Source organism: Nilaparvata lugens, unplaced genomic scaffold, assembly GCF_014356525.2.
Source record: "Nilaparvata lugens isolate BPH unplaced genomic scaffold, ASM1435652v1 scaffold1677, whole genome shotgun sequence".
Classification (NCBI taxonomy): domain Eukaryota; kingdom Metazoa; phylum Arthropoda; class Insecta; order Hemiptera; family Delphacidae; genus Nilaparvata; species Nilaparvata lugens.
The window spans coordinates 6,699-21,679 of NW_024090256.1; the positions used below are offsets into that span (position 1 = coordinate 6,699).

The window sequence follows — 14,981 nt, forward strand, 5'->3', positions numbered from 1 at the left end:
TAAGGTATTTGACACCAGGTCTGGTGTTAATTCTTGAAATTCATAACGAAACAAGAGTTAATTTCATGTATTTAAGTGAGTAAATCATTGTTTTATTGTTATTAGTTTTAGTATGAACGATAGCAGCATTGCATTTACTCGATATCAGGTAGGATATTATGTAGTTGCGATAAAAATATGTAAAAGTTAGACATTCCAACTTCAAATATTATAAAAATATTATTAAATAGATCTTATCAGGAGAAATAGAATCAAAATCGGATAATTCATTTTCATAACCTGAAAAGTATATGCAAATAGCTAAGTCGTTGGGCTGGTCAAGCTGGTAGTCAATGGTCTATTTGATTTTTCAAAAAATAACAAAGGAAAACTGTAAATATATGTTAAATCATTCCAATAAATTTAACTTAGAAAAAGAATATTTAAATTTTATTGTTCCCTTGTGGTATAGTATTTTGTCCTATTTTTAGAAAAATGGATAAAGAGGTGAGTTTTTGAAATAGATTTTCTACAACATAACCTTAAGGTATGTAACAGTATATAACAGTATATCCACGGTATATAGAAGAAGACGGTAGGTGTCACGCGCATGTTTGTGCTAAATTTCCGGTGTAGCTGACGTCATTTTATAATATCCAATCATCTGTTTTAAATAAATAAGTTTCATAAATTGCCAATAGGTGTTAAAAACCTCGGTTGGTGGCGATGACGCAATCTAGCTGGCTGGCCACTGCGCACGCATTTCATGACCCCTACCGTTTTCATCTAAATACCGTGAGTATATCTTAATAACAGTATATAACAGTATATCATGGATGATATAACAGTATATCTTATATCATACCTTAACAGTATATAAAATTTATACAATTTATTGTTTTTATTCCATATAATTATTTAGAAGTAACGTTTTTATCAGAATTCTGATTCATATTGTTATCTTGTCTATATAAGGGTGTGATCACATTAAATGCATTATTTTATGTGCCAGTAAAAGATTCCTAAACATAACCTTAAAAATCAGCATCGCTTACACTTATCAATTCATATAATTTATTGTTTCTTATTCCATATATGATTTTTCCGGTATAAGGTTTTTTTGTCAGAATTCATATTTTTATTGTCATCCCGTCTATTTAAGGGTGTGATCACATTGAATGCATCTATGTGCTAGTAAAAGATTGATCATGCTTATGCATGACCAAGCGGGCAGATGAGAAACAAAATCTGGTAAGAGTCTGCACACAGGAGCAATAGTAGCTGCCACTAGCTATTTAGGAATGTGGGATTGTCCGATACTTGAATACATAGATGGCATTTCCAATTCTGTGTTCCTGCAACAGCAAATTGAGCTAGTGAAAAACCTACTGTTGGCCCCATGTAAGCTGTAAGCACGCTTCAAACAAAGAAATTAGTGGCCTCCAAATTTATAGCAAATTATAATTATATGAAGTAGAAGAGGCTAGTCCCTCCCTAGCCTTTGGTAAGCTGATACCAAACTACAAGGCAGCAGTCAATTTTCTTTCCTTAGCCTTTGAATATCCACTGATCTCCGTCTGTGCTGTGTCCACTGACCACCCGCTTGTGTGTTGATGGGAAGGATATTATTCCATATCCCTCTTAAAGATTCGACAATTATTTGTTGAAACACCGCCGATTTTTGAAGTTACATTACAATTTTATATCATGGTTATTCTAATTGCATTCAATCTTTATTATCTTCGATCAATTTTAATTATCTTCATACTTCATACTTCTCTCCTTAGTCATGACCAGATAACTGGATTGACTGTGTCAGAAAGTGGACCTGACTTGGTCCTTGTCGTAGAGTTGACATAAAACTATGTCCCTAATAAACACTTATTTACGTTTATAAACTTAGTCAAACATTTAAAAAACATTTAAGAATAGTAATATTTAAACTATTTCAAGATGGATTTGCCTGTATGCATTACATTAATTATCACTCGACGTTAGCTGATCTTTCTAGTGGCCTCAAAGTATTCCTCCACTGAATAGAATGGAGACTCTATTAACCAGTTTTTGATTTTTGTTCTGAAGCTCCTGTCGTCCAAGTTCTTCACACTGTCAGGTAAGGCGTTGTAAATCCTCAGGGCGGCTTGTATTGGGAAACAATCCTTCTTCTTACTCAGCCTGTATTTATTTTTTAGTATTTATTTAAATAAGTCCATAAAAGGGATCACTAAAGTGAAGCCCACTGGGACACATCAAAAATGTAAAAAATACAACTGCCCAGAGGCAGAAATCAAATACGAAAATAGGCACTCACCACACTGCTCTCCAACATACAGAACTCACAGAGTGAGTACAGAGGGTGATCCGTTAGCAGGCTCCTCAGAGCCCCTCGAAACCGCACAGCAGGCAGATCCCTGGCCAACAGAGGCAGCCTATTATAGAGGCTGATAGACATATGAGCCAGACCAGTCCGAGTTCTGCTCAGTCTCTGGTAGGGTAAATCCAGCCTGAGTCTACCCCTAGTCTCATATGGGTGGAAGCTCTGTCGGGTCATGAGCAACCCCACGTTCGCATGTGTTCTGCAAAGGGTATGGAGAACATAGAGGGAGAAGATGGTGAGGATCCTCTCTTTGATAAAGAGTGGGCGACAGTGGGCTAATCTACCAGCCCCACAAATAATCCTCAGGGCCCTCTTCTGGAGACGAAGGACTCAGGCGACATCTGTGGCTCCACCTCAGAGGGGGAGGCCATATAAAATCACGCTCTGAAAAAAGCCAAAATAGCACATTTTAAGATAATGAGTTGGCACACTGTATTTGAGACCCCTCAGCAGGAAAACCACTCTGCTCAACCTGGCGCAAACTGTCTCAATGTGCTCGCCCCATGAGAGCTTCCTGTCAAGGGTAAACCTTAACAGTTTGACAGGCGCAAAATTGTATTCATTCCCATTTCTGAGACTGAACACAATAGACTGAGTTTTGTCTTCATTGAGGAGGAAGCGATTGGCAGAGAACCAGTCCGATGCAAATGCTCCAGTCTCCACCATAGCTGCCCTCAGTCCTCCCATCTCACGACCAGCATTGAAGAAGGTGGTGTCGTCCGCATAACAAACAACACACCTGTCATCCACCTGAGCTATATCGTTAACTGAAATAAGAAACAACAGAGGCCCCAGGACAGAGCCCTGAGGCACTCCACAGTCAACACAATCCCTGATCTCAGAGAGAACTGGCCAGCACCGCCTGTCTGCGACCCCCCCAGGTAGGCCTGAATCAGTTTGAGAGGAGATGGTCCCACACCATAATGCCTAAGCTTGTCCACGAGAATAGCATGATCCATTGTATCAAAGGCCTTGCTGAGATCACACAAGGTGAGCCCAGCAAGTCCACGTGCCTCAAAGCAATCAAATATCTTGGAAAGCAGGAAATCTACTGCATCAGTGGTGGATCTATTTTTCCTGAAACCAAACTGGGTGGTCGCAAACAGGCCGCACTGGTCACAATAAGCAAGGAGTTGCTCAGCAATAAGAATTTCAAAAATCTTCGATATAATAGGCAGGATGGAGATAGGCCTATAGTTAGTAGGATCATGCCTATCACCCTTCTTAAAGACAGGCACTGTCTTAGAAATTTTAAGTTGAGAAGGAAATATAGACTGCTGGAAACACAGATTAATACAAACAGTCAGGGGAGAAACAATAAGCCTGCAGAAAGGGATGTCTATTTTCGCTTTTCCTCTGGTGTTGTAGGAGTGTCTGTCTTCTCTTCTTGTGAGCAAGTAGTGGAAATTATCCCTTGCGTGCAACAGGGAGAGCCAGATATATTGATTATATACCGTGAGTATTCTCAGCTTGATAAAGATGGGTCGGCAGTGGTCCAAGTATCCCGCCGAATCTAGGATCCTTAGAGCCTTCTTCTGCTGGGGCAGTACATCTTTACAGCCTGGAGCATGCCCCCATAACTGAAGTCCATAGTTAATAAGGCTATGAAACATAGCAAAATACACCTCCACCAGATGCTTCCTGGAGATTAATGGCTTCAGATGTCTCAGTAGGTACAACACTCTGGCTAGTTTCCTACAGATGTTATCAATGTGGCTACTCCAGCCAAGTTTAGCATCCAGCGTAAAACCCAGTAGCTTCACTTCTGTGAGATCGTCAAGATGCTCCCGAACAAGAGTGCATGTTGTCTCCTGGGTTTTGCTTTCATTAAGCATCAGCTCGTTGCTGGTGAACCACTGCTTCGCCTGCTCAAAAATATCTGCTGCCAACCTCTTGGACAAATCTGGTGCTCTACCCCTTGCGAAAATAGTGGCATCGTCAGCAAACATGAGGATGTTGCCCTTAAATCCAAGGTCATTTATCATTACCAGGAACAGAACAGGACCAATCACTGAACCAGGCACTCTGTGACGAACCCGTAGTGGACCTGAGTTTGCTCCATCAAGGGTAAGAACCTGCCTCCTATCAGAAAGGTAGGCTCTGAAGGTGGCAAGGACTGGACCGCGCACTCCATAAGCAGCCAGTTTCTTGAGGAGAATATCGTGTGAAACACACTCAAAAGCCTTGCTCAAGTCCGCCAGAGCAAGAGACACTGAGTCACCCGCCTCAAAAGAGTTGAGGATCTCAGCAACTAGCTGTGATACAGCAGTGACCGTTGAATTTCCCTGCCTGAATCCATGCTGGGCATTTGTAAATAGGTCTCTTCTTTCAAAGTAGAGAACCAGCTGCTTCTTCATGCACACCTCAAAAGTCTTTGCCAGAGCTGGAATAATTGAGATGGGCCTGTAGCTACCCATGTCTGATGGATCTCCCTTCTTGAAGACAGGTACAGTCTGGCAAGCTTCATAGCAGAAGGGAAATAGCCTGCCTCTAGGCAAAAGTTCAAGACAATGCTGAGGGGGTGAGCAATCTCCTCAATAATAGCTTTCAATAGGTCAACTGACACACCATATATATCCTGGGTACTTTTACCTTTGAAACTCTTTACCATCAGAATGATATCGTCTGCTGTTACCGGGTCCCACCTATCAAAGACTGTGTTTTGATTTCGTGGCACGTGGAAGTCTTCATCTGCTTCACTTCTCCCTGGAATCGACTCCACTATCCTCTCGACCTGCTGAATGAGAAAATGATTGAACTCATCGGGGCTGGCAGTGACTTTAGGCCTCACCCTCTGACAAGCAGACCCAGTGATGGACCTGACCAGGTTCCAAGCTGCCTTACACTTATTAGAGGCTTGTTAATTGTACTTATGTTGGCCTCCCGTTTAGCTAGATCTACTTCTTGTCTATATATTTGTTTTGCCCTGAGATATTGCTCATTATATTTCTTTTTATCCTCATCATTGAGGCTAGCCCTGCTCTGATAGTTTAGTGACAGAACAATATTCTTGAGCAATTGAAGTCTAGGTGTGTACCATCACTTATTTGTCTTTCCTTTTATTATGCGTCTGGCAACTTTGTAGCTTCTGTGGTCTTGAAGGAAAAATGTTCTCAAATACTTCTGTGAATTTTTTGAAAAATCTATCGAATAACTCTTCAGGGTTATCCGTACAGCCAGGAAGTATCATTGTCCAGTTCACATTAGCTAATGCCATCTTCAATAGTGGAAACTTATCAGGATCGATTTTTCTCACTGATTTTTTATAAAGATTGTGCCATGGCAAGGTATGGGAGGTGTCACTCATCACGCTCCGCCAAACATCTATCACCACTGCATCGTGATCGGCAATCAAAGGCTCCTGAACAACTACATTATAGCTCCAAGTGTCAAGAGAAGTAGCAACAGTATCCAAGCAATTATTTCCTCGGGTGGGTGCATGATTTGTAATGTACATTCCATGACTTTGGAGAATACACCTAAATGTGTGATAGATACTGTCATTAACATTTAACTGGACATTCAAATCACCACCAAGTACAATAGGCAAGTGCAAATTACTTAAACTTGAAAGACATTTGTCCATAGCATTGAAAAAATGTTCAATATTGCCATTTGGAGAGCGATAGACTGAGACGATAATAACAGAATACTCATCAATCTATACTCCTGCAAGTTCAATATCTAGCTCAGCACTGAAGGTACTCAGATCCAGACGATCAAAACTTAAATTCTCCCTCAGGTATATTGCAGTTCCTCTATTCCTGTGAGTTATGCGAAAAAAACCAGTAGCAAATTTTAAATTTTCTATTACATTGAAGTATTCCTGTTCATGAATTTTTAGATGATGTTTACTAATGCACAGTATGTCAGGACATATGTTATGAACAAAAAGTGAGACCAAGTTAATTTTTGTTCTAAGACACTGAAAATTTACAAAGATTGTCTTTAGTTTTTCACCAGTGATACATTTGTCAGAGTGAGTCATGGTTAATCTCTCGGACTCTGATCATTTGAGTTTAAATCACTTGAATCAAAAGTTTTCATTCTAGTCTGTTTTTGTATTCTATTAAAAAATTTAGAAACAAAAACATTGCTAGGCCAAAAGTTGCTGAATACACCTCGCTCAGTATCTGGGATGGGTCTCCTATTTTAAATGATGAGTACTCATCTGGGAATTTAGATGACAACCTTTCAACGACATAATCTGCTGGTATTTTTTCATTCATAAATTCCTTAACATCAGAGTCTTTAGTATTTTGTCTCTCAAACCGAGAGACAAACAGAAAATCTTTTCTGCCTACTGTGGTTAAGTTATGCACTGCCTTAGAGCTACCTGTAATAAATTTAGATTTGGTAGTACTTGATTGATCAGTTGATCTAGTCTTAGTCCTATTCACTTTTTGATTTGCAGTGCTTATTGATCTGGATTTTTTATTTTCAATAATTGTTGGTTCTTTCACTGATTTATTAGAATTTACAGTTTTTACTGCACTGCTGTACAGTTTAACTTGTTTGGCTGGCCTTTTATCCTGAGGTGAATCATGCATGTTTAGTAAAATATTTTTTTCACTTACCGAATTATCAGCACTTACGTGAACTTTGTCGCTACAGGTTAAATCTACATGCTGACACAAATCACTTTTCTTTTCAACAGATTCTAGCCTACTATTTAAAGCTACATAGTTTATACTCAATTGCTCGAGCTCATCAAGAATTAAGCTGAGATTTACATTTTCAATACTTCTATTCAACTTACTTTTACTATTCACTACATTTTTCTCGTTTGCACAGGCATGTTTTTTCAGCATGGAAGCAACCTTAACCTTGCAACCAACACAGTACCAAACAAATCCGTCATGAAGTTCTTCTATTTTACTATAAAAAGTAATGGGTAAATTCACACATCCTATATGAAACCAGTGATTACACATTCCATCACACAAAATCGCGTTATCATCATCTTTTACAAAACTTTTGCACACACCACAAGAAGTGTGCTGCTGTTCAGACGCGACCATCTTTCTCAGCTCCATAGTTTGTATAATTCGTTGAATAATTAGCATTACCGTCATTTAATGTAAATTAGTGTATAAGCCAGTAAATATTGTAACATACATAAATAAAGAAATCTAATCTAATCTCCAAGGCAGCAGTTTGCTGGTTTTGGTTCACCCCGGGTATTTGATTTCCTCGGTACGGTACCCCCTATATTATCTAGAGGGCATTCCCCGATTCGCCACCTGAGGAGGCGCCCGATAGGAGACCAGCAACTCCCACTCATCTACAGTGCAATGTTTAAAATGGGGGTCTGTTGCTTGAGAGCTCCGTTATGTAGCAGCTAAAAACACCATTATTCGATCTATGGGGATTTCAAGTTTTGAAAATTCTCATTGTCAGAGTGTTACCTGATTAATTGATAAATTATTAATTGTCAAGTACAGTACATTACCAGGGTATCTGAAATAGAAACCTTAAAACAGAAAATGACATTTTCTGTGTTGTGTTTCAACAAGATTCTACTATGAAGGATTCAAGTTGATTTTTTGTCTCTTTGTTGCAGGTTAAAGTTGAGAAACAGGAAAGTGCTTTTGATGACAGTTGGATTGGAGCTGCACGTAGTGATACAGCTACTCAGCAGGCATGTATTGTTGAACAATCCACCTTGAAATTTACTGACTACAGCTATATGATAAAGTTGAATCCCATTTTCTTTCAACTTTTCTACTGTTGATAGTAGATAATGAAATTAGTTGAAGGATTATTTCAGTCTCAATATTCTTTATAATTATGCAATATTTTTATTGATCGCCTTTCATGCATGTTATAAAAAAGTAGAGTAGACAAGTTACATTCTTGAATCTATTGTTTGCTATTCTAACAACAGAAATAAACAAACATCAACTACTACAACTCATATTTTAATAGTGAGCACTATTACTTGCTGAGTTTGATATTCGTCTAGTTTTCAAGTGACACAAGAATCTGTTATGTTCACAGATCAAGATCGAGAAGCAGGAGGATATTTGGAGAATGTGAATTAGCAACTAGCAACGTCAAAGATGAGTCATCCTCGCACAATGGTTCAACTTCCAATCAGGCATGTATTCTATCTTGTCTAGAATACATAAATAATGCAGTTTAGTTTGCAATTTTTCCATCAAATTATAATTAAAAATTATTGCTGAATGAAAACCTTTCTTCCAGATTCGGTTGTTGTTATTATTAGCGCAGGCTCGAATTGTGGGGAGTCCCTCAGGAAGACCAGCTTGTTTGGAATAGAAGGATAGAATTCTATTTCCTTCTAATTCAAGGAACACAATCAATGCCTGTATTGCAATATTGTCAATAACATTAAGGCTCAACTCACACTTATTGTTTATCGTTTTTGAAGGGACGGATTCAAGGATCCAGAGGTTCATGGAACCCCACACGTCAACCGAAGATTATTGTGTTCCCAAGTAGTATGTTAGTTAGCAAACCAATATCTGTGTCCTTTACAAGAACCTGGAGTTTTTCCCTATACTAACATCCAATCCATCACCTGGTTGCTTGTCGCAATCCAATGTGATATGCTTGGCAGTCTCTTCAGACTGATTAGTCCTTGATTCAGCCCCTTGACCCGCATTTGTGCTGGAGTTTCACCCATCTCTGGTCTCTTGGGTTTTTCTTTTTGCCCCTCCGAAACTGCCCTGATGGGGCAGATCCCGTGGGTTTGATGGCAAGGCAACTTCTGGAGTTGGCTTGGGGTCCCTTTTGGTCGCGTCCTACGACAAGCAGGGATATTGTGAGTGTATTCTGGTTTTCAGCACATTCTTGAGTACGATGTTTGACTCAAAGCTCCCCCAACCCACAGGGGGCAACTCACACTCACGCGTATCAAGTCGAGAAGAGATTCGACTCTAGTCGAGAGCATGTGTTTTCAAATGGTGACAATCGCGGAGACTAGAATCGACTGATCTGAGTGTCACCATTTGGAAACACATGCTCTCGACTAGAATCGAGTCTCTTCTCGACCTGAGTCGCGTAAGTGTGAGTTGAACATACAAGTGTATGAATACAGAAGAAAGTCCATACTTAATTGTTATGCAGTAAGTTGTGAGTATTTTGACTAGCGTTCTTGTATGTTTTCTGTTTACACCCACCAAACTAGCAATCAGTTTATCTTAATCTAGAGAGCATAACTTGATGGCTGCAATTTCAACTTCAACTACCCCTCACTCACCCAGTGCACAGTAGTATATCTTGCCAGTCCAGGTGTACTGCAGAGTGCAGTTGAATATCTGTACAGTTATAGCTCTTTGGCAAACCTTAACGTGAATGGCTGGCCTTAGCTTGAAATTTCATGATTATTAAGAACCAGTACAATTACTGACATTGAACTGGGATTATCGTGATATAACTCAAGGCAGCTGTCAAATTCAGTAGCTGCTGCTCCTTCACCAATATTTGTGTCATTTACATAAAGTGTAACAATGATCGATTGTCTTCTCATTGTTTGTGATGTCAATATTGCAGATGGCGAGACGCGAGAGTTCAGCAGGAGAATGATAGCAGCCATGAACCAGCGCCAGAGTGCAGCACTGCATGCTCTCCAACTGATGATGATTTCAGCCAACAACATTATCTAATCCCTGGCTATAATCTAATATTCATCAAAGAGGAAGAATATGGTGAGATTTGTGTCATTATTTCATTCATTTTTATTCATCAATGATAATAACACAAAATCTTGTTGTGGCGCACTCACACAACTTTCCTTGCCGTTATGAAAATTGATCAACCGACGCTAGTGTTCACGCGCATCTCAAGTCTACTATTCAAATATCTGAGCCAGCTGGTGACAGGACAATAACGCTGGAGACACAAGAGGTCTGCTATCTCCTCATAGTGAATGATTCAATAGAATCAACAGTTGCCAACAGTTTGCAATTAAATAATCACATTTTCTCGAACTTCAAGCTTATTTTCAAATTCAGGTAAAAATGTTACTGAACATTAATTGTAGAGATTTACATGCTCAATTTTTTTCACTTGAAATTTTTTGTTTTAATCTAATCCCTGGCTATAATCTAATATTCATCAAAGAGGAAGAATATGGTGAGATTCGAGTTATTATTTCATTCATTTTCATTCATAAATGATAATAACACATAACAGGAAATGAAGGGACTAGTAGTTCTGTGAACAAGATACCTCGCGCAGTTATAAACCGCAGCCTGCTCTTATACTGTCCATCAGAGTAAATCCTGTCTGTATGTCGTGTCGGCGTGTGAAAACGGCTAATGGCTGTTCGGGTTGGTGAATCAAAAATGCCAACATAAAAATCTTATCTCCTTTCAAGACATACTGGCAACAGGACAGCCCGAGTTCAAAGCAGAGAAAGTTCGAGAGACAATACTATGTTATTTTAGTTATTAATCGCATGCGCTATTGCACGTAATCAATAGTTCATTTAATAGTGCATAAAAACTGCATTCAATGAGGCATGCAATTAATAGTCTACACAGCTTTTTACTTTCCTTGCCCTATTACCATAGGTAAGGAAAGTATTGCTTTCCGAAAAAAATTAAGGTACCCCAAATTGTATATTTTGATATGGTGGAAGGTGTGGCTCGTTCATCAATTGGGCTAGTCAGTCGGGTCGAGCGAGGGGTTTGTTACCACTGTCCGAAAAAATGGCTTTTGATGGCCCTGAAAAGGGCCTAGTTTGTTGCTGGTGGCCCTGAAAAGGGACCAAGATTGTTGCTGGTGGCCCTAAAAGGGACCAAGATTGTTGCTGGTGGCCCTAAAAAGGACCAAGGCAGGCTAGATGTTTAGTAGTCGTCGACTGGCGCGATACCACGCCGCACGAGGGTCCCGGGCAGGTCTGTCTGGTGCGAGAGCAGGCCGGCAGGGGCTCAAGTCAATGGTTCGCAGTCTCCACTCTGGTTTACCCGGGCTACGGAGAGGGCTGACCGGGTGATCTACTAGCCAGAGGTCGTGCCGAATCTCCGCCGGGAGGACCTCCTCGACCACTTCCTCGTTTAGAAGGGGCCTTCGGTCAAACCCCGGGCAGGCAGGGTCATAGGCTTCCGCTGCACACACTCCGATGTCGGTTCGGCACCCAACCCGCGCATCCAGAACCGCGCGCCAGTTGTTAGGCTGGGGCGCTAAGTCTTGGGGCGCAGCTGGCGTGGCAGTGTACAGCCTCAGCCTCTCCTCCACCTGGCGAAGCCGACATAGGGCCCTCCTCTTCTGGATTCGGCGGCCGGCTCGGTTTCTCCTAGGCATCGGCTGGGTAGTAGACAAGGAAGACACCTCAGGTTGCGGTTAGTCTCGCTGTGGTTCCCTCATTGGCCTGCTCGCTGCTCTGCTCCTGGTCTCGGTAGTGGTCTCGGCTGGTGGTCTCTTCTGGCTCTTCAGTGGAAGGCTGCTAGTGAGCAAGTGCTATCGAGGGTAGCTGAGTAGCCCCCTTTTATTCACAGTCCCCGAGTTCACCTGCACTGCTATTGGCCGGCGGTGCTCGGCCAATAGAAATGCAGGAACGGGTGGCGGCGACTGAGGCGCACCCTGGTGGCGGGTGGGTCAACCACTCATTTGGTTGATGCATGGCATGGGGAGCAGAGCAGAGCGGCAGGCTGAAAGGTAGCGAACGCGAGGGAGGTATCAATTTCTATACGTTTCGAGGTCCCCTGAGTCCAAAAAAGTGGTTTTTGGGTATTGGACTGTATGTGTGTGTGTGTGTGTGTGTGTGTGTGTGTGTGTGTGTGTGTGTGTGTGTGTGTGTTTATGAGTGTATGTGCGTCTGTGTACACGATATCTCATCTCCAAATTAATGGAATGACTTGAAATTTGGAACTTAAGGTCCTTCCCCTATAAGGATCCGACACGAACAATTTCGATCAAATGCGATTCAAGATGGCGGCTAAAACGGCGAAAATGTTGTCCAAAACAGGGTTTTTCGCGATTTTCTCAAAAATGGCTTCAACGATTTTGATCAAATTTATACCTAAAATAGTCATTGATAAGCTATATCAACTGCCACAAGTCCCATATCTGTAAAAATTTCAGAAGCTCCGCTCCATCTATGCAAAGTTTGATTTTAGATTTCCAATTATTAGGTCTCAGATATAATTCAAACGAAAATTTTCGAGTGGAAAAGATTGAACATGGAAATCTCTTTAATTAATGTCCAGTAACATTTCACCTGAAATTGAAAATAAACTTGAAATTTGAGAAAATGTAATTATTCAATTGCAAATTGTTGGCTACTGTTGATTCTTTTAAATCATTCACTATGAAGAGATAACAGATCTCGTGTGTATCCAGCGTTATTGTCCTGTCACCAGCTGGCTCAGATCTTTGACTTGAGTTGCGCGTTTACACTATAGTGAGGTCCACGTTATAATGGCAGTAGATAAAGATAAGAGAATAGCGATGCCGATTCTCTGCATTTATTAACTTTATTTCTACACTGTCAAAAACATAATTGGCATCGTTGTGGACCTAGAAAAGGATAGTACCACCGGCTTTGTCTAATGATAGACAAGTATAGCAAAACTAAAGTTGATCAAATACTGTCATTATAACGTGGACCTCACTATAGCGTCAGGTGATCAATTTTCATAACGGCAAGGAAAGTTGTGTGAGTGCGCCACAGCAGATTTTTTACCAAGTTACATTGAGATATTGAATTGCTTGCGTCATGGTATGCAATTTATAATCTATCGACAGCTGATTTATGATGAATAATTTTATAGTCTGATTTTTACTCTAATATTGGCGTATGAAGGAGGCTCCTTTTTCCTTTTATATTATCCTTGGAATGCAAAATTCCAAAAAACCTTGTATATATGTCGACGCGAAATTTAAAAAGGAACATACCTGTCAAATTTCATCAAAATTTATTACCGCGTTTCGCCGTAAATGCGCAACATATAAGCATTTAAACATTAAGATAATTGCCAAACCGTCGACTTGAATCTTAGAACTCACTTCGCTCGGTCAATAATTCATTATGTAGGGTAATAGCTATCAGATGTGGTTGCCATTCATAGCAACAGTTATAGGTATGAGTTGCATTTATACACATTTCTTCAATAATTTGATTGCATGTGAGGATATATTATGGTACCTATATAATATACCACTATACATAGTGTCCCAAAAGTAAAGTGCCAAACTTCGGGAATAGGTTCTATGGGTCAACAAAGAGAGAATGTGGAATAATTTTTTCCTAAAACGCTTCGTTTACGAGATATTCGCCATTTTGTATTCGCTATAAAAATCGGTAGGTATGTTCAAATAAGAGAGATGAACTGTAGAAAAAATATTCAACTTTGTCCTATACGAAAATTCAAAATGGCGGTCATTTTAAACTTTCAATCCAAAATTGCGGGAGAACGGTGATAGATAGAAAAATGTAACAAGAACAATTTTTTAGGAAATTTCATTTACAATCTATCAACATCAAAAAAATGAGAATCGGACAAAGCATAACAGAGATACAATGAAATGTGTGTTACTAGGCAGCAAAACATCAATTCGTTATAAATAGAAAGGAAGCCTACCAGTCAGTATTAACATCAAATTATGATTTTCTTGTGTTTGGATGAAAAAAATTTGTTTAAAATATTTTTTTCTAATAGCTTACTGTGATGTACTCATGTTTTGCTGCCTAGTAACACACATTTCATTGTATCTCTGTTATGCGTTGTCCGAATCTCATTTTTTTTGGTTTTGAATGATTGTAAATGAAATTTCCTGAAAAAAGTTTCTATTGTTAAATTTCTCTATCTATCACCGTTCTCCCGCAATTTTGGATTGAAAGTTTAAAATGACCGCCATTTTGAATTTCCGTATTGGACAAAGTTGAATATTTTTTCTACAGTTCATCTCTCTTATTTGAACATACCTACCGATTTTTATTGCGATGGGTTGCAAAACTTTGAAGATAAAAATTATTTTGTAAAAAATACAAAATGGCCAATATCTTGTAAACGAAGCGTTTTAGGAAAAAAATATTCCACATTTTTCCTATGTTTTGACCCATAGAACCTATTCCCGAAGTTTGGCACTTTACTTTTGGGAAACTCTGTATACATAGTGGTATTGACTACATCAACGTCTTATTGTTTCAATAAATTGCTCTTCACTTGATTACTTGTGTTCACTACAGATTATCATCCTATTTCCAGCACAACTGATATGCAATAATGTGCTGTGTTTGCCAATTGCAGCCATGTTGCTCTTCTGAGTAGTAATTTTGATGCACATTTCTTACAGTTTGTGTCAAAACGAAGGTGAAATTTCCTATTTATTCAACAGTATTTTTGTGTTTTGAAACAAAAAAGATAGGCAGCCATATACATAACCAATCATTTTCAGACAATTCATACCTATCTGTATGTCAATTTTGAGAGAAAACCATGGTCTGGATTAGCAATCATGGATCATTATTCAATAAAAAAGTAGCTCATGACATAATTTATTTGTTATTATTATTATTTCTCTGATTGTTCATAATCCAACCGAATATTTAACACTATAATGTGTTTTATGTATAAGTTACGAAAGCCTCAGCTGACGTCTTTCACTATCTCTATGGAGACAGCTAAGATTATGATGTTGATTAAATAAACAA

At 39.5% G+C, this 14,981-nt stretch overlaps 1 protein-coding gene across 3 annotated transcripts in view; it reads left to right on the forward strand.

The window, feature by feature from the left end:
- Positions 1-336: 336 nt before the first annotated feature.
- Positions 337-14,981, forward strand: part of LOC111045606 (gastrula zinc finger protein XlCGF57.1-like) — a 38,752-nt gene continuing 24,107 nt past the window's right edge. Inside the window, exons 1-3 of one of the 3 annotated variants that reach the window (XM_039443829.1) lie at positions 339-486; positions 7,920-7,997; positions 8,357-8,456. In XM_039443829.1, coding sequence (XP_039299763.1) covers positions 7,951-7,997; positions 8,357-8,456 — 147 coding nt within the window. In that variant the 5' untranslated portion in view covers positions 339-486; positions 7,920-7,950. Of the gene's footprint in view, positions 487-6,524; positions 6,570-7,919; positions 7,998-8,356; positions 8,457-14,981 lie in introns of those variants that run through there. The other 2 variants (XM_039443827.1, XM_039443826.1) reach the window with 2 other exon arrangements.